The sequence below is a fragment of the Panthera leo genome, chromosome E1 (assembly GCF_018350215.1).
Source record: "Panthera leo isolate Ple1 chromosome E1, P.leo_Ple1_pat1.1, whole genome shotgun sequence".
Taxonomy (NCBI): domain Eukaryota; kingdom Metazoa; phylum Chordata; class Mammalia; order Carnivora; family Felidae; genus Panthera; species Panthera leo.
In genome coordinates this window covers 50,312,992-50,333,892 of record NC_056692.1, presented here as the reverse complement: position 1 = coordinate 50,333,892, position 20,901 = coordinate 50,312,992, and the positions used below count along the sequence as shown (strand labels likewise).

Genomic DNA, 20,901 nt, shown 5'->3' with positions numbered 1-20,901 from the left:
CCCTGGTTCCTCAGAATATAACCTTACTTGAAAATAGGGTCATTGTATATATCATGAGTTAAGATGAGGTCACATGAGATTAAGGTGGGTCCCTCATCCAATATGACCAGTGTCCTATCTAGGGGCACCTGGATGGCTCAGTCAGGTAAGTGTCTGGCTCTTGGTTTTGGCTCGGGTCATGATCTCACAGTTCGTGGGTTCGAGCCCAGCATTGGGCTCTGTGCTGATGGTGCAGAGCCTGCTTGGGATTCTCTCTCTGTCCCTCTCTCTCTGCCCCTCCCTTGCTCTCTCTGTCTCTCTCTCTCTCAAAAATAAAGAAATAAAAACTTTAAAAAAGGTGGGGGTGGGGTGCTTAGACACAGGCATGCACACAGGGAGAACACCACGTGGGCACAAAGGCATAGATCTGGGTGATGCTTCTACAAGCCTACGAGGAATGTCACAGAGCGTCAGCTAACCACCAGAAGCTAGAAGAGCTCAGCCCCCAGAAGGAGCAATCCTGCCACCACCTTGACCTCAGACTTCTGGCCTCCAGAGCTCTGAGACAATAAATTCCAATTGCACCCGATTGGTGTTTATTGTTCTGGTAGCCCTAGAAAATGAATACATCCCACCAGACTGTGTGCTTCTTGAAGGGAGAGATGGAATTCTATTCATCTTTGTATTCATACAGCACAGTGTAAGGCGCAGACAACTTAATTGTTCAACGTTTGTCAAATTCAACCCAAAAATATATGGTCCTCGGCACCCCCAGCCCTCTCGACCATCCCCGACCCCCTACTCAACCAGCACTGACTCTCTTGTCCTTAGATCACATCAAAAAAAATTGAAATTGGGGAAGGGGAAAAGTTATTCTAACCCTAATGTAAGAGGGAAATGTTATTCTAACACTAATGGATCAAGAGCTCTCAATCTCATTTTCCAATCAATTCCAGAATTAAATTTGCAATTTTGTCTTCTACTTTACCTATAACAATGGAGGCTCCTTCAGGAACAAAGCCCCAAGCATGAAGACTTGGCAAGCCATCGAATGAGATGCTATAGCTGTCAGGTCCTATCACCTGGCTGGGTCACACGTGCTCTTTAACCGCACAGCGAAGTGAGGCAAAAAGTGCCCCGTGTCCTTCCTGATTCCGGTTGGGAGTGAGTCAGCCTGCCCACCTTACCCACTCTACTGACCCTGACTTGAATGAGGTCATGGAGGAGAAAGAAAGTGACTGAGCACGAGTTACACTAAGAAGCAGCCTACTATGGGCTCCAGAGCTATAGGTCACTATGTTTTTTAAGCCAATATAATGAAAGCCAAGTGAATTTAACCTATCCATTATTTTAATCTCTTTATATTTTAAATGGAATTTTTCTGAAATTAAAAATCACACACACACACACACACACACACACACACACACACATTTATGGACTCGCTTGCCAGTATCCAATATCATGCGAGAGAGAGTAAATTCAGAAACACATTCAACAGTTTCCTCCTCCTTAACTGACTGCTGATGATTCTAGAAAAAGGAAAAGCACTAAGAAATGGAAAAGGCAGGTTGGCAGGTTATAAAAAATGAAAATTACAGCTGTGGCCATGCTCTGGAAAATATTCCCTGACTTAGCTAGATGTTGATTATTGAACCAACAGCTTGCTTATATAATTACAGTGTGCCTATAAACCCAGGTGATATGATATACTTGTTTAACTATTAACCTCTGGATTTCCTGGAGTTTCCACAATCTAAAGGGAAAAAAACTGAAAGTATGAGATATGATATACTCCATTTTATTAACTTATTGTGATCGTAAGTAATAATGACAGCATATCGCTTGGTAAGAAAAAGGAAGTTCTTAGAAAACACAAGTGAGGTCTTTTAAGTTTCAGAGATTTTGCTAGGGCATCTTTTTTTTATTCCAAGGAACTGTTTTGCCTAGAGAACCTTCTACTGGTGCCCCCGGATCCTTCAAATCAAGATTCCTTTCTCCATCCCACCTTTGGATCTAGGGCACAATCTCATCAACTCTGAAATTCATGTCGACACCTGCACGCTCATTGTAAATATTTCCCCGCTCTCCCTCTCGTCCCTAGGACCTCCCGACTCACACTCTGTCTTCTGAGCATATCTAGGATTCTAGCTTCTGTTCTACACAGTTCTACGCGTGTCTTACGTCCTACTAGACTAGAAGCTTCTTAGGGCTAGAGAGAAAGGAAGAGGGGAGCAAATTTATGTTCATAGTGAGATTGCTATAGCAAAATGCCTCAAACCCAGCAGTGTACTCAATAAATATTTGTTGAATAACTGAATGCCACGCACCAGCCAAAACACATGACGTACATTACCTTGTTTAATTTTCATAACAATCCTGAGAATGAGTGTCAGCCTCTCCATTTAGCTGGTAAGGAAGCTGAAGTTGGACAGGAAGTAGGTTTTTCAAGGCTCATAGCTAGTAAGCAGAGCAGAGGGGGATGCATTTCTGTCCAGTCCCACCTAGCACAATGTCTTAAATGGTACCACGGATCCAAAATTTACTGGTTGGATTGACCTGGGCAAGCCCCTTATCCAAGTTCTCTCTTTAGGTATGCTCAGAGTCTCCAGGCTTATGTTTTTCAAATAGCAACAGAGTTTGGGGAGCATGAAGGAGTAAATAAAGCGGGAGAATATGCTTGGAAAGATTTCAAAGAGCACAGAGAGGCCGTTTCTGCACACTCGCTCCAAAATAATTCCCATACTCTTGACCATTGTTCCCATTGGTTGGTTCTTCAGATACTCGCCTTACCCTTATCTCTAACTCATTCCCCCCATGTGGGACTGGTGCAGGGAGAATCGAGGAAGGGAATAAATAACTTGTCACTCAACATCCAGACCATCTATTCCCATGGCTTCCGCATGGGATCTTGGGAAACCGCTGAAACATAGGTATGACTGTCCTGCTTTGGCAGGAGAGGAAGCAGAGGGAGAATTCAGTGGTTTAAGGGAAATTCACTCCCCACTCCCCCGGCTGCCTCCTCTACCACAAAAAGAGAGAATTCTAATTTCTTCCACACCATCCAGTACAAGAGGAAAGCAGTGGAAATGTAGTTCACTCACAGTTTCAAGGAAACAACACTTGTTACATGTACACAGAAATAACCAGGAATACAGGAAATCACTAAGCCACCAAGGGGTGACAGCATGCCTCTACCTAGCTGGAGCACCAAGGTTCTTACTACTATTTTAAAAAATTTAACTTAGATGTGCAGGGAAACACCTAAGGTTTGGATCTGCTTGGTTACAGCCTATAAGACAGCTAATGGCATCAATATTCATTACTGATGTTTAACATTAGCGTCCTGTCTCTACAGACCAATATCTATCAGTAGACCAGTTGCAACCAGCTTCCTTCTACCAGTGGGTACTTTGTACTTGGAATTCAACCTCAACACTCAGAATGAGTCAGACTTGGTATCGACCATGATCAACAGAGGCTTAAAGGGACATGTTATAAGGAACCTCGATATAGACAGACATAGGTCAGCCCCTCCTAATTACCATACCTAGCCCTGGTGTATACAGATTCCCATGGAATCCACTCATGTTTTCTTGAGTGGGCAAAATTCCCCAAACAAAATGTTTCCACCAATGTGTCTTCTGGGTAATGGGTTCACAAATTTATTATGGGGTGACAACTCAAGTGGACTGGCCAGGAGCTCGGGTTCTAGTATCAGACAGACCGTGATGAAAGCTATCTCTCTGCCACTGATACACTCGCCATCTAAGGCAAGTTCCTTGTCCTCTCCGGCCTCAGTTTGCTCAGGCACAAAATGGGGCGTCACCTCAGCAGACCCTAGTCAGGGGAGAATGACATCCTTCGCATCCATGGTAAGATGTAGGATACTAGGATGCTAGAAATTCTAGCACTCCCCTGTATGTGACTTAGACTTCCCTCATTCTGGATATGGTAGACAAATCTGGGCTCATCCTACTGAAGCTACTCTGGGTCCATCCCCATGTCTCCCCATCGAATCTGGAGACATGATGTTCCCTTCATTCTCTCAGGGCCTACCAGGATCTTCCTTCTTCCCCACAAAATACCCACCATTTAAGCGACTTTGTAAGCAAAAGGGTGCTCATTCCCCAAACAAAACTGTCCACCCACGGGTTGGGGGAGTTACTATGATAAAACAGCTCCAACCTTTGCAGGAAATGATAAGCAGAAAGCTCTCTGGGTAAGATGGAGGCGATCTGACTATGGAGGGAGTCAGGTTTCCATCTTCTCTCCACACTGAAGAAATGGTGGCCCTCCTGGGCTGGGCCATGATAATAATCAAGAAAACCAGGCAGTGGTGATAGAGGAATTATTTTTACCTTATTTGCTTTTTAAACAAAATGTGAGATCAGGAAGAGGAGAAGGAAGGGACCAGGGGAAGAACAAATGAACAGCTTCTCAATGGGAGGGAATATAAAGAAAAGAAATCTAAAGCAAACAGGAAGAGCACAGCTAAGGGGAAAGGACCCCAGGATGGGCTGCCGGAGACTGGTAGCTCAGTTTGGCGGAAATGAGCAATGGCCTACAAATCTCATAACCAGGAGAAGCACCACTCAGACATTTCCTGTGGGCTGGGCCCTAGAGACTGCTGGCGCAGTAGTTGCCCAGGTTAACAACTTCCAATGAAATGCCAAAGAGGAATGTAATATGGAAGCCTCATCACGAAAAGATTCCATTACTTGATTGAATAAAGTCATACAGGGCAAGGTCAGCGAACGTTTTTTTTTGAAAAGGGCCAAATAGTAACTATTTTTGGCTATGTGGGACATACCATCCCCATCATTATTATTCAATGCTGCCATTGTTGGGGGAAGAGAAGTCATGGACAACATATAAATGCATGAGCATAGCTGTGTCTTAATAAAACTTTATTTGTAAACACTGACTGTGAATTTTATATAATTTTCACATGTCATGTAATGTTACTCTTTGAGGTTGTTTTTCCCAATTATTTAAAAATGTGCAGGGGCACCTGGGTGGCTCAGTTGGTTCAGTATCCAGCTTCAACTTAGGTCATGATCTCATAGTCTGTGGGTTCGAGCCCCATGTCGGGCTCCATGCTGTGCGGAACCTGCTTGGGATTTTCTCTCTCCCATTCTCTCTGCCCTCCCTCCCCCCACCCCTTACACTCTCTCCTCTCTCACTCTCTCTCTCTCTCTCTCAAAATGAATAAATAAACTTAAAAAAAATTTTTAACGTGCAAACCATTTTAGCTCACAGGCTATACTTAAACATAGGTGGGGCTAAAGTCTGCAACTACCCTGATCATGAGCATGGGCCCTGTGGTCAGACAGGCTTGGCTTTGCATCCTGTCTCTGCCATGTACTGGTTATCCAGCCAGCAGCAAGTTGGTTAGCTCACCTGAGCCTCAGTTTCCCCATTTGTGAATTAACAATAATAGTATCTATCCCCAGAGGATTTATATGAAGTTCAGAAGCATAACACACAAAAAGCAACTCACATTGTAACCTGAAAATCGTTTCAGGGCAGAAAGAGGAGTTACACGGGCTGCATATCAAACTGTATAGACCAGCTCAGGACAGGCAGACTCTATGAGGACACAGGGCGGAAAACAAGTCCCAGGGGCGGCAGCGACAGTGGCGGTGGGCTAGGAGGAGGTGGAGAATTGTCACATTGGGGGGTTGTCCGTGCAGAGTTCCCTGTTTTCTCATAGGGCAGCCAGCTGTTAAAAACTTTCAGATGATCTCTGACAACCCTTCAGAGGCTCAAGTGCTGAGGTAATTTACAAACAGCTCCTGAAACCAGCACAGAATGGAGGAATTCACTCTATCCCACTGGAGTCTTTAGACGACACATCTTAGTTCGGCATATTTTTAAAAGAAAAAGTTAGCCAAGGATCAGGCAACCTCTAAAGCTGTCCAGAGGACACAGGTAGGAGAAATGACACGTCTTTGGCCATCTAAGTTGCTAAGTATGCTATTCTTGCATTCATACAGCAAAGCTGTAGTGGAAATATGAATGCAAACAAGGAAGCACAGGGAGAAAATTGCATTATACTTTAATTCCAAACCTGTTATGAAATGTGGGGGGAAATTATAAAGATCCCCACTGACGAAGAATACTTTAACTGTCAGACATTTATGGAGCGCTTCCTATTATAAGCACAATGCAAAACAAGTTGGAAATGCAACAGAGGTACAAGAAGAGATGTTTGCTCCCCAGTAGGGGCTTTCAGAGATTGTCCATAAAAGGCAAATAACAATTACAGTGGTTAAAACTTGCAGCTGTATGGTGTAAGCACTGGGAATTAAAATGAGAGTATTTGCAAAATATCCCCTGGCAGAGACTTGGTAAGAAGCCCCACCACCATGATACAAATGGATCACCATTTCTTGGGTTTGGAAAAAGAACCCCTGCTGTTTGAGCTGTAAAGCTGCCCTGCTCTTTGCCAGCCTGCTCCCCACAAAAACAAGCAAAACCAAAAAAAAAAAAAAAAGAGAGAAAAATGCTAAAGATTCTGAAGAAACAAATGCTTGATAAATGTGGATTAGTAGTGTTTGGGTGTTGTTTAGTGAAAAGGACTTTCGGACATTGAATCCGGAGACATGAAGTTCCACCTCTCGCTCTGTCTACAAGCAAATCACTTTCTCTCAAAGCCTCAGCTTGCTCATTTGTAAAATGAGATGATTGGACCATAAAACTCTGTTTGTAGCTCGTAGCTCTAATTTCGATCACTGAGTATCAGCGTGCATAACGGCTTTACTAAAGAAGGCTGTGACAAGATGATGTTGTGATTGACACATAATTTGGGAGGTCATCAAGGTTGACCCCAGCCTTAATTCTTCTAACAAATCTCATAAGCCAAAGTCAACCACCTTTTATGGTGCACATGATTGCATATGAAGCTCAAAATAATAATAATAATAATAATAATAATAATAATAAGGCAATTATTCTGCAACAGTGCCTAGAACACAGCCAGGTGCTGTGTAAGAATTATTTACAAAACTAAAGAAAAGCTACTTTGGCCTGTAGAGATTAACTGAAAATGCAGAAATGTCCAGAAGCAAGTTATTTCCCAGACTGGAATTTTAATCAGATCATTACATTTTTCTTAACATTTTCATACAGGTCTGGATAGCTATAGAAAGTATAACAAAATGAATTTATGAAATATGTGATGTTTACTTAAATTCAAGTTAAAATTAAAATTAGAACTCACCAAGATATTAAACTACTTTTTTTCTTTTTCTTTTTTTTAACATAATTCACTGTGAAATTGTCTGACGCAGTGTGTAAAGTGCGCTCTTGGTTTTGGGGGTAGATTCCCGTGGTTCATCGCTTACATACAACACCTAGTGCTCATACCAACATAATTGAGACACATAGGATCCAACTCTCAACCCGTGATTACCTAAGTTTTGCAATTTTGGAATGTTCTGGACTAACTCTAGAAATAATTTGACCCCCAAATTAAAAGTTGAAGATACATTTTATGAGAAAAAAAAATTCAAACACATAAAACACAAATGTCAAAAAAAGGGGAACATCCAACTCCTTTTTTTTTTTTTTACTAAAAAACACAACTGACCATAAAGTGTTAACTAACACCTTTTATCAAATTGACAAAGATTTTTTTTTTTTTTTTTTTTTTCAAATTGTGATACCTGTAGGATGAAGGAAAGTAGCCATAGCCTTTCTGGAGAGCAGTTGATTTGGCATGATGTACCATGATGTTTAAACCAGAGAATGCACACTCCCAACCTCTGGTGGGGATAAGAATTCGTGTTAGCTCTCTGGAGGGCAATTTGGCAGTATGTCCATGCCCTCTGACCTAGCATTTCCATTTCTAGGAATTCATTTTAAAGACATAATTGGGCAAATGTACAAAGATGCATGTTCATGGTATTCCTTGCATTTTGTTTATAGCTGCATAAAAGAAAGAAAAAAATGGAACTCTGTGAAAGCCCAAACTGGAGATTAATTAAATAGCTACATTCTTACAAATTAAAATAAGCAATTATTTAAAAGAATGGGATAACTGTGTGGAAATGTAGAAAGATAGCCAAGATAGAAGGAGGAGTATAAAGCAAGTTGCTGAGTATCATATAGAGCGTGTAACAGAGCGTGTAAAATAGCACCTATGTGTGTGCATATAAGTATGGATGGATGGATGTACAAATGCAAAGAGATGCTTACCGGAAAGTTAACGGTAATTAGCTCTGGATGGGGTGACTCCAAGTGGTCTTTATTTTCTTATTATGAAATTCTCTTTGGCTTGAAATTTCTTTCAATGAGCATATATCATTTTTATAATAATTAGCTATTTTTAAAAGGTGGAATAGAAAACGACAATGGGGAAAAAATCCACTATCTAGAACCTGGAATTTAGTCTGAGAACATAATATACAGAATAACGTACCCACTGGGGCGACCATCATGGCAACCTCATAGTATTGAAAATTAATAAACAAGAAGGTTCTGTTGAAATAAATAAAATAGAACTGAATATTATGAATGCAGAAAAATATTCATTCACTTGGAAATAGTCGTCAGTGTAAGGTAAGTGAAACAAAAGGCAACTAAGTAGATATTAGCTTCATATACATTGTAGCTTTGTTCAGACACCTACACACAGAGTAGGAAAAAAAAGTTCAAAGGGATATATGCCAAAATGTATACTGTGGTCACCTGTGATTATTTTCTTTTTCTTTATTTTCAAATGTTTCTATAATGAACAAATATTATTTGTGTACTTTTTTCTGTTGGTTTAAAAGTATTCCTTATAGATTCTTTCAGATATTAAAAAAAAACAACGGAAGGTAGTTCCAATATTACAAATCTCAGCCCTTTTCTTCCATCATTTATTTTCCACCAAGAGACCCCCTCAAAGGCCCTGCAGCTAATATACAGCGTCCTGTGAAATGCTGAATGCCACACCAATACAAAACAAGCTTAGGAAACTCAAGGTAGCTATTCTGATTTTGTGTCCTGAGATGGACGAGGTTATAAAACATACTGGCTCAGATTACAGGCTAAGCATGACAAGTCTGTCTGGTACAACCTAACAAAGGAATTTACACAGAATGAGAAATTTACACATTTCATTTCCCAGGGTGGGATGAATTACAGAAGAAAAGAACCCATAGGAGTGCCTGCCACTCTCCTACATGCTTCTGAGATTGTGCCTTACGTGCATTTCTCACGACATGATTTACCTATTACTGTCTTAAACTAAGGTAAACTAACATTTTTAAAAGGTAAAAAGAGGGAGAAGTGAGAAAGAGGGTATTTCCAACACAGTCAAACTTTTTGTATATTTTCAGGTGAACTGGGAGATGCCAGACCGCCCGACCTCCCTCTCTCCCTTCCTCCCTGAAATCATCATGGCTTAATAACAATAGTGTCTCTCTCCCGGGTAATGCAGAGGACACATTTTTCCTGTAGCCTGTCTTCCTGTAAAGTGCAGGAATCCCTGCCCTCTCTGGGTGCCCTTCCTGTTCACTTACATTTCAGATTTCCTCAAAAGGCATTCTACCACTTTAATATTTGAAAAAATGTCAGCTCAACCCCAGACAGCTAATATAAACAAGCTGAAAAGCATACCACCTAAAGTTACAACTGTGGAAAACAAAATTTCTTTTTAAGAAATTCTTTCTCGGAATCTGACTGCCGGTAAGGCTGGAAAGAAGCAGCCCAGTTATTCCAGCTCCCAGGGACTCTATAATTCCTTTGCCTCTGCTGTGCCTTAAATTAGAGGTCTGTGAAACCGAATTATAGTGATCTAGAAAGTTCGTAAGGGTCCTTTGAGTTGAACGTGTTGTTAAATTCTTCAATACTCTGAGGTTGTGTCCACCTTTCACTTCTGCCTCCCATTCCATTTGGTTATAGTATTACAAAGCAGTTTGGTATTGCGAAAAATGTCTTGGCCATTCGAGAATACCATGGCTGAATTAGGCCAATTCCACACTTAAAAGTCCAGGCCAAGGCTCCTATACCGCTTCTGAAATGATCGTCCACTTCTATCGATCTTTTTCTTTTTGGACGGGAACCTCACGTTCACACCAGATGCACCTTCCAAAGAGGGCCCGATGCTGGAAACCATGTGGCTAACTAGGAGCCAACCTGAAGAACCACCCGAATCCCATCTACAATGGGCGCTCTCAGAATGGAAGCATGTCATGCTAATACCTTTCATTTTCCCAACTCAGAAACTTGCTCTGCTAGGACAGAGATATCTTAGGAGTGAGCCAAAAAGAAAAAAGAAAAGAAAGAAAAGGAAGGGTAACCTGATTTACTTTGGACCCTAAGGTCCAAAGATAAGATCACCATAATGCCGTCTTCTTCATGAAATCTTCCTATCTCCCAAAGAGATCACTGCCATCTCTAAACTCCAACTGGGCCATTTCTTTTCACTATCTATGCAATTATCTTGTAGTATCATGATTTGCATACATGCTTTCTAAATGGTAAGTTCCTTGAAGGAAACAAGTACATTTTAAATATTTTTGTATGCCTCCAAATACTGTGTAATACATATATATGTATTTATATATTACATACACATACGTGAATACACACACACACACACACACACACATACACACATTTATACATACATTAACTGAACTGAATGAATGAGTATGTACCACATACAAAGTAACTAGATGCCAGCTCCTTAGTACATCAAAGCATGGCATGCCCATTCTAAGCTGTTATTTCTCTGCTCAGGAGATTGTAGGTTTTCCTTCTATTAAGGAACCTCTGTCCTTCATAATGCCAAATCCTAGGTTCTTCAGCACTCTGAGCTTTCCAGATTCCCACTCTCCCCTAATGGTCAAGGAAAACACAGCCCTACTTCGAACTCTTATGAACATAGATCACTTCCTTCTTGGTCTGAGATGTAGGATTCCCATCAGGTAGAATTAAAAGGCGGTTCAACAACTCCAAAAACATGGCAGAAAGCTCACAAGACACTTTAATTTCACCAGGTCTTCCCCATGCATGTGGTGTCCGTGGTAGCCTCACTCACCTGTACCTAACTCACCTCCTCCTCCCATACATTCTCATATGGCATATGCTTTCTCTACGGTGAAGAAAGATTTGCTCTGAAACAAGTGACTTAGGGTCCTAGTGGCACCTGCCAGCACCCTCTCGGCTCTCTGATGCCATGTCAGGAATTTTTTTTAATCCCCTCCCCAATATAACATTAAGCCTGCAAAATACAACTGCATTAAAAAAAAAAATTAAGAAAAAGAAAAAAAAATTTAAAACCACCATAACCCTGAATTTCTGACCTTTTATAGCTGACTAAATAGATGCAGGTACACACTCAAAAGATTTCATTGATTTTCAGTGAAACGGCGCAGTCCCCCCACGTTGGTGTAATGCTTACAAGTACAGTTTTTCTCCCCATATTTTCCCCTGAGATGCAAAGCATCTCTCAAATGGGGAGACATAAAACATGTATGTCCTCACTGCTGCTTCTAAATACTGCGAGCCAATAAGCAGTTGGTGCACCGTGCAAAATCTCAGAAGAGAAAGACCTTCTTGTCTGGGTTGTTGTTTTTTTTTTTGGTAACATGCTATCATTCACACTTCACCTTTACTTCCTTTAAAAATCAAAAGTTGCTTAATGTTCAAAGCGGTATCAATGGAAATTTAGGTAAAAACTGGCACCGCAACGGTTTATTCCCAAAGGAATATAAGATTACATTAATTTCCTACTAGTTTAACTCAACTTTTACCTTTCATCTTCACCTACAGACTTTTTAAAAGTTTGTATTCCTGTTGCACATAAAATTACTTACAATGTGCGTGCATACTAAAGAATTTTACAATTATATAAAGCACTGCACATTTAGACGCTACCAACCTGCTCTATCTCTCCTGACTGTGCAAAAGGCAAAAAGAGCTCAGTAATCCTAGCAGAAGAATGCAAATAACGTCAATGCACAGCTGAACTGCAAGCCCTGCCTTACAGGAACTCTCTGTGTCTGCAAAAAAAAGACACATACTAAACAGGAAATGCAACTGAGCTGTGGAAAACCTCAAACTTAAAAATGCAATCGCCAGGCGAAAATTGCATCCATGCATTCATAAATGCATGCACAACCCTTTGCATTTTTGCAAGTAATGCAAATAGGCTCTTACCTTTCGACTGAGACATTTTCCCCTTTCCTTTGATGGGGGAGGGGAGCACAAAAGACTTTGCCTTGCTTCTCTTCTGTAGCTAGTTTTGCAACAAAGATGCAAGCTGCAGGCGTGCAATCTTCATGCAAGTGGAGTTTCTCTTGACCGATGCAGCAGATGGACTTTCAGGGAATCAAGATGGAAATGCACACCTTGCAAAACAGACTGGAAAGTGATTTTTCCCCCAGTTGCAACGTTAGGGAAGGCTGTGCTGCAGCTACATGATGGGCCAGGGCTGGCAGCTAAAAGCTCCAAACTTGGAACTGAGTATCTTAGTGCGCAGACGTCCTTCCTGCGAAGGGCGCGGGGGCCGCTGGGTAATGTAGTTCCGAGCAGAGTCCACGGGGCTCTGATTTAAGGAAACGTGGTCTCCTGGGTCAACGAGCGAGATGACTGGGTGCGCCCAGATAAACAAGTCAGACACGCTGTCGGTAGTAAAGGATGGGCCCAAAACGGCAGGGCCAAGGCGAAGGAGCATTTTTGTTACCGAAAAGCCCCTGAAGCAATAATTGAAGAACATTAGGTTAGCTGAAAAGCATTTGGCTCGCTGAGAAGGTCGGCTTGGGTGTTTTGTGTTTGCAGGGCAGCACCTGTTGTAATGTCCCTGCCTGTAGACGTTTTACCCCCCACACCTCCATTTTTTTAAACATTTTTCTCGCATGAAGAATTGGTTGGTGATTTGGCCGGCTAGAGGTAAGATTACCTTTGCAACTGCAGAGAAAATATAAAAGTTGTATTAAGAAATGATCCAGGTCGGTTACTTTCAAGGAACCTGAAAATCAGTGTGGGTGGGCGGGAATGGGAGGGGATAGTTCTCATTTCTTGAAGGGTTAAAGAGGAAGTTCTGCCTTTTATGTGTCACAACTGACTTTATCAAAGTTAAAATGTTTAGATGCTTTTTCTCACCTGGTGGAGGAGGAAAGTCCCCGGTCTACCGGAGAAAGTGGGTGGTAGTCTAAAATTAACCAAACCAGATATCCTGAATTTATTCAACAAAATTAACAAGTATCTGTTGAGCTCCTGGGATGGGCCAGGCACCTCTCTGGGGCCTTGGGTCATCCCTTTGTCCTGTATTGCTCATGGCTAGGGGGTGGGCATCAACTTGGTAGAGCCACCCCTCTCCCAAGGAAGCCAGAGATGCACAGAATGATTCCATGCAAAGAAGGGAACTGAGGAGAGGGCACATGGGCTGAAATGAGCCCAGGCATCTACTTCCCGGAGTAGACCAGACTCAGAAGTGTGCTTTCAACACGGAGAGGGAGAAGTTGAGGAGTTAAGGCTGCTGAGGTGTGAACCACAGGCAATAAAGAGAGGATGACAGCCTAATCAGGAGACACTAAGGATACTACGTTGCCTCGTACCATAAAACCTTGGTTTGCCAACGTAATTCGTTTTAGAAACGTGCTTGTAATCCAAAGCGCTTGTATGTCAAAGCGAATTTCAAGAACCATTGGCTCAGTTGTGATCACGTGACATCCAGCCTCGCTTACTGCTGCTATCGCAAGACACTGCTTGTTTTTCAGTTACAATTTATTAGAAATGTTTGCTCATCTGGCAAACACTTCGCAAAACAAGTTGCTCTCGATCCAGAGGTTGACTGGATACAAAAATGGAGGTGGACAGAATTTACAGGTGAGGACCGTCCTGGATGGTAAAGGCAGGCCTAGAGGTTTGGACTTTATCTGACAGATGCTTGGGAGGCTGTGAAAGGGTTTTAAACAGGGGCATAACTGAATGAAAGCATTGTTTTAAGAAGGTAAATTTGCGCTCCACAATAGCTGTGGGGTTGAAACTGGGAGAGTCTAGAGATAGGCCGGATCAGTAGTGGGAAATAAACAAGGGTACTCTGAGAGAGGATTCAGCTAGATTTGATGAGTGCTAATGAAAACTATTGCAGCTGTGTTCGGAATTCTAGGAAGCCAGGGCCTTCTGAGTAATGGATGAATCAGAGAGAAGGCCACCATGTTTAAGCTACAAGCCAGCAAATCAACTCTTAAAATACGCAATAGGTGATGCAACGAACATTAGTTTCCCTAAGTTGATTTCCTGTCCTGACATTATTGAGAATTCGTCCAGGTCACTTCATGTTCCTATTAGCTCCTGTCCCTAAGACAAAGGGATCTTCTGTCCCATGAGCAACAGCAGATTCAGGGACTTGCTAGCTCACTATCATTCATTGTCCTTCTAGGCGAATCCTTCCTCTCCCTTCCTCTCTTCCTTGCACACATAATTTGGGCACTGCGTGGCACTGGCATTTTTGCCTCCTACGTCTCCTGTAACCAAGAGGCATGTGAGTGTGCAGATCCATTTCGATGCATCCAGTTCACCTTTGCAATCATGAATGGAGTACCTGCCATGTGCCAGGCCCTGGGACAGCTACTGGACAGAGAGCGGCCCATAAACTGGCTGAGCCACATGTTTAAAAATACCAAAACGGGGGCGGCTGGCTGGCTCAGTTGGTACATCATGCGGCTCTTGATCTCGGGGTGGTGAGTTCAAGCCCTACATTGGACTTCACTTCAGAAATAAATAACTGACTTTACTTAGAAATAAATAAATAAAAACTAATTAATTTTTTAAAATAGCAAAATGTATCATTTTTTTTTTTTCTTTCTGGGGAAACATACATTTTGAATTTCCATGGGGAACTCAGCCTGTCTTTGAAGGCTTCGATTCCAGAAGGAAAAGTTCTTCTTACCTGGGTGGTCAAAGCTTTCCTCTGCCCATAGTCCTGAGTGGCGGAAGACGTGGTACATCTGTACAGGCGTGGGCCTTTCCTCTTTTCGCCGGTCTGTGGCAGTGCTCCTGGGAAGGGAATCCCTCTCATGGCGGCATGAGGAAGTGAAAGCAAAATCTGGCACGTTGTTCGTTTATTAGTGCATTAGCTGTTTATCTTGAGGTGGTCTCTACTTCCAATGTTTCTAAAATAGCAAATGCGTTGCATTCTCCCCCAGCTTCTAGTTACCATCAAGACAACGGCAACCTCCTTGACGTGGTATAATTGGCTCCTTGAGACCCGTCCCCTGCTTACCTTCCGGCTTCATTTCTTCCCCACCCCCCCCCCCCCCCCCCCCCCAGCCCCGATGTTGATGCTATAGTCAGAAGCCGGGTTCATCTGTCCTTTCTTTAGAGACACTGATCCCTCTGCCTGGAAAGCCTTTTTTCCATGCGCGACCTAGCTTGAAAAATCAGCTTAGCTGGCATTTCCTTTGGGTCCCTTCTGTGACCCGTCACCCGATGACCGCCCTCAGCGTGAAGGAGGTGCATTCGCTAATTCTGTAGCTACAAGTACACACCCCTTTCCTGATCCTCATCACGGGGCTGACAGGTGTTCATGTACATCTTGTCTCCTCCAGGAGCCTGAACTCCCAATGATCAGTGACTTATCTCTGCATTCCGAGTGCCGTGTATCTAGCATATAATAGGCACTCAAAGGCATACTCAAATAATGAATGCAATAAATTGGGGAAGGACTTGTCATCATAGACAGCCTGGAATAACCAGATTCCAAGGATAATAACACCTTCGGGGGGGGGGGGGGTACTGGAACACCTGGGAAAAGCCAAATGCTGTCAGGCCAGAGGTGTGATTCTTGGAAGGATGCCCCTAGGCTGAGTCAAACTGGCTCTGAAAGAATTATTCTAGAAGAATACGCAGGGTGGAGAAAGTGGTGGGGATAGGGTGTCTCAACCGGAGGTGATTTTGCCCCCACCCCCACCCCCACCGTCTCCCCACAGCCCAGAGACATTGGGCAACGCCTGGAGAGACATTTTTGGTTGTTACAACCAGGGGTTGAGGGTGGCATCTAGTGGGTAGAGATCAGGGATGCTGGTAGTCCTACTACAAAGCACAGGAAACATCTTGCAACCGAGAATTATCCAGTCCAAACATCAGTTAGGGCTGAGTTTGAGAAACGCTGTTGCATGGTTAACACCTTGAGAAGTTACTGACGTTCTATTTTTAAGCTAATTTAAAGTTAATGAGATTTGGGGCGCCTGGGTGGCTCAGTTGGTTGAGCGTCCAACTTCAGCTCAGGTCATGATCTCACAGTTCGTGGGTTCGAGCCCCGCATCAGGCTCTGTGCTGACCGCTTGCTCAGAGCCTGGAGCCTGCTTCAGATTCTGTGTGTCCTTCCCTCTCTGCCCCTCCCCCGCTCACGCTTTGTCTCACTCTGTTTCTCAAAAATAAATAAATGTAAAAAAACAAAATTAAAAAAATAAATAAAGTTAATGAGATTTGGTGAGAGTAACTTCTGATGTGAGGAAAACACCAGAATCTAAGAGATGTGGGTTCTAGTCCTGGATGTAGAAAAAGGTAGCTGTGGTTCCTAAGGCAAGTCACTTTACCTTTCTGGACCTCTTCTTATTCCAGTAACATACAGAGAGTCAGACTAAATTCTAGTTCTAATATCCCGTGACTGTAAACCCAGTTCAGTGTCTGATTAAGACCACCAAAGATTTAAAGGAAGAGAAGTGTGGTCACACATTCTTTTTTTTTTTTTTTACATTGGAATTAAATGTTCATGATCCTCTGTGCCCACAAGCCAACCAATGACTGTCATGACAATATCCCTTAAGAGATGAGATAAGAAATATTCAAATTACAGTTTGAGATATTGCCTTACAGGTAGCAATTCTCATGTGTATGTGACATTTATTAATGTTTTTCAACAGTGTCTACTAGATGTCAAACATGGGAAAGAAGGTGTCAGAGTTAAACTCTCACTATCTACTTTCCTCAATTCTAGAAAATTACAGGATAAATAGGTACATTATAGATAATGACGCATACTGGGGAGAAACATGTGGCAGATTAGTTTAAGGAACCGGATGATGTTCTGCACAAGCAACTGTACAATAGCTTGAAGAACAAATTTTCTTTTTACTGCATCAATGTGTCGCAATGAATTATGATTATGGTAGAAATTTTAGAAATCCTGAGGTAGATTCAGCTGACTTCGGGTGCCCTCCCCAATATGGCGCGGCCGTTCCTGTTCAGCCTTATATTCTGCGATTCTTTTGTCTAAGCAATCTGGCCAAAACAGGATTATTCTTATTCTGGCCCCCACCTAAAGTCTTCATTTTTCTAAAGTCTACCCTTCATTCAGGGTCCAAGGTCACCTCCTCTAGGAAGTTGTCCTTGATCACATCCCTCTGACTTAAAAAGAACATCCTCTCCTTTACATTCTTTTTTTTTTTTTTAATTTTTTTTTTTTAATGTTTATTTATTTTTGAGACAGGGAGAGACAGAGCATGAACGGGGAAGGGTCAGAGAGAGGGAGACACAGAATCTGAAACAGGCTCCAGGCTCTGAGCTGTCAGCACAGAGCCCGACGCGGGGCTCGAACTCACGGACCGCGAGATCGTGACCTGAGCTGAAGTCGGCCGCTTAACCGACTGAGCCACCCAGCCACCCCACCTCTCCTTTACATTCTGATAGCACCTGTTAGCTCCTGTGGGCCATAAATCCAATACCATCTTGCAGTAATATTACTTAAGTACAAACCTTATCTCTTCTGCTAAATCTTTGGTTCCCTGAGCGTTCCTAACCTTCTCCCTTGGACAGACCTTACTTGTCTGTATTTGGCCCTTATTCTAAGCTTGGGCGGGGGCAGTTTCATCTTCATCATGTTGCCCCAGATCAAATATATGTCATGCACATAATAAGTGCTCAGTTAATACTTGTTTATCTGAAGCGTGAATGGATTTATCACATACTGAATGCATTCACCTAAAATGGATTGATTCGCTTATCTTAGCATTCTTTTTTAAGAGTTAAATGCCAGCATAGGGATTCACTAGGAAGAACAACTTTTATTTAATTATGATGTCTATCTAAAAAATGCTTGACTACTACTTCAAGACTCCTATTAAGATTCTAGATTTTCACATTATTATCAACAACCTTTAACAGTGTGTGACATATCTAATGGAAATGCCAACAGACTGTCCAGAGTCCTCATGAATGCATTCTCACTGAATAAAAAAATGTACACGGGCCCCTGGGGACTCAGTCGGTGAGGCATCCAACTCTTGATATTGGCTCAGGTCATGATCTCAGAGTCGAAGGATCGATCCTCATCTTGGGATCTGCACTGAGCATGGAGCCTGCTTGAGATTCTCCCTCTGCCTCTCCCTCTGCCTCTCTCTCTCAAAAAAAAGAAAAAAAGCATACCATGACTGTTCAGTATTTCTTAACAATCAAGGAGAATTCTAGAGCTCCAGTGTGATGCCGTTTCAGCCTCACCCCAAAACCGTATTCAGTCTTAGCCAGAAATAGTAGCATAAACGGACAAAGGATGTTGGTTCTAGGAAAGTAAGAATAAAAACAATTCCAGCCTAGTATTAACCCTAAAAGCATGCTCAACACTCCAGGGAGTGTGTTAAAGCACTGGCCAATAGTGAACCGCTTTGAATCATTAGATTATGTAATACAGGGTGCAAAAAATATTTCACATCCTGTTAAGAGAGAAAACCAGAAGCATGTCTAATCCAACATATGCATATACTTTTTCTCTTCTTTCCATCATAATCAAATCAGTCGATCTCATTATCTTTATACACACACACACACACACACACACACACACACACACGCATGCATAATATCTCTGGTCCTGCCCCATTTGGCTTTGGAAAACCTGAACAAGTCCGAGCTCTACAGAAACCAAATAAATGGTTACGCTCTATATGTGAGGTTCAAGTTACGCGTAAATTTGGAACTCCTTTGTTGCAACGCTCCTAGTCAGTTTCATATTTAATCAGTTATTGACTTGCATTGTATAGTGATTCAGAAAGAACCGCACCTTGGCCCCCCAGATGCCCAGATATTTCACTTTGCAACTTCTTCCAGAGAGAATTCCTCCAGAACTTCATGGTTGTACTGCAGCATCATTTCCAGCCTTAAAGGAGTGAAGAATCTTGTCATAGCTACCATTTCGCTTGTCAAAGGTAATACATCACAAAGGATCCAAGGTGACTGATGCATGCCCTAGTGACATGAAAGGCGCATATGGGACGTTTATTATATTATAGAGAGCTGGGAGAATTTCTTTACAATGGAGGTTGTCAAATTATGGCTTCCTGCTCCAAATTGATCATGCCTGCTATTTTTGTAAATAAAACTTTATTGGAACACAACTATGCCCATTCAGGTATGTATTGCCTGTGGCTGCCTTTGAACTACAACGGAGTTGAAATAGAGACTATCTGGCCTATAAGACCTACGATACTTCTTCATTCTGGTTCTTAATAAGTATACAGACCCTGCTTTACAAATTGGTCTTGACTGCATGTTCCTATAAACCCCTGGTACTAAGTAAAGCATTTCCAAAGGTATTCAATTTTTTAGTCACTGTGTACTTGAAGTGTTCCTAATACAAAAATCTTAACTCCACAATTACACTGGGAAGTCCTTGGGAATACCCTTGAATACCCTGGAGGTCCTTGTATAACATAGCAAGCCTGTTCTAAATATTTCTTGATAGGTTGATTAAATTGAGCATTTACTATAAGAATCATGAATCTTGTACCATAAGAAAAAAATCAGCTCTCAGTTTTCCTTGAGTATCTCTGCTTGTCCGTCTATTTTCCTTTTCCTACGTATCTCTCGGGATGTTCTAATTCCAGATGTTGAAATACTAGGTTTATGTACTAAAGGAGGATTAAGAACACTCAAAATCTAAAATACAGGCAACGCCAGCTATAAAACATGACATCTCACAAATGTATTTATCCCAGGGACCTGAAAGAAAAAAGAAAAAGGAAAAGAGAAAAGAAAAGAAAAAAGAGAAGGGAAGGGAAGGAAAGAAAAGAAGAGCACCCTGGTTTATTATATCCATTTTAAAAAGTCATAGACCTTCATTAAGGCTTACAGTTATGGCAAACACAGCGGGTTAAGAAAATGGAAAAAGTAGGGGCGCCTGGGTGGCTCAGTCAGTTAAGCCTCCAACTCGTGGTGTCTGCTCAGGTCATGATCTCATGGTTCATGAAATCAAGCCCCACTGTTAGTGCAGAGCCTGCCTGGGATTCTCTCTCTCCCTCCCTCTCTCTGCCCCTCCCCTGCTTGTGTGTTCTGTCTCTCTCTCTCTCTCTCTCTCTCTCTCTCTCTCTCTCAAAATAAATAAATAAACATTTTTTTAAATTTTTTTTTAACGTTTATTTATTTTTGAGACAGAGAGAGACAGAGCATGAATGGGGGAGGGTCAGAGAGAGAGGGAGACACAGAATCCAAAACAGGCTCAGGCTCCGAGCAGTCAGCACAGAGCCTGACACGGGGCTTGAACTCATGGACCGTGAGATCATGACCTGAGCCGAAGTCGGACGCTTAACCGATTGAGCCACCCAGGCGCCCCAATAAACATTTTTTTTTTTTAAAAAAAGCAAAGAAAATGGAAAAAGTATGATCTCTGTTCTGAGAAGCTTAAAATCCTGCGGGTAATGTTTGTAACATTTTTATAATATTTCAAGGTTCACAAGCTCTTTCCACACCCACCATATATCATTTTATCCTCACAGTGATGCTGAAGCGGGTCATCCCGGCATCCCAGTTTATCATCATCAAATCACGTTGTTGCTTTACTGGGACAAGATGGAAAAACATGGGATTTAAAACAGTCTGGGTGCAGGTGTACAACCTTGTCTTCTGATCCCTAGTCCCTTACTTTAGCTACCCAGTCTCATCTTAAGCTAGGTAACTTTTAGTAAATGCCCTAGAAGTTGTACCTTT

At 42.2% G+C, this 20,901-nt stretch overlaps 1 protein-coding gene across 1 annotated transcript in view; it reads right to left on the bottom strand.

Annotated features, from left to right (window-relative positions):
• The window catches only part of MAP2K6 (mitogen-activated protein kinase kinase 6), a 121,237-nt gene extending 108,820 nt beyond the window's left edge, over positions 1-12,417 (bottom strand). The window contains exon 1 of the mRNA XM_042915089.1: positions 12,136-12,417. Coding sequence (XP_042771023.1) covers positions 12,136-12,151 — 16 coding nt within the window. The 5' untranslated portion in view covers positions 12,152-12,417. The remainder of the gene's footprint in view (positions 1-12,135) is intronic.
• Between the last annotated feature and the right edge of the window lie 8,484 nt (positions 12,418-20,901).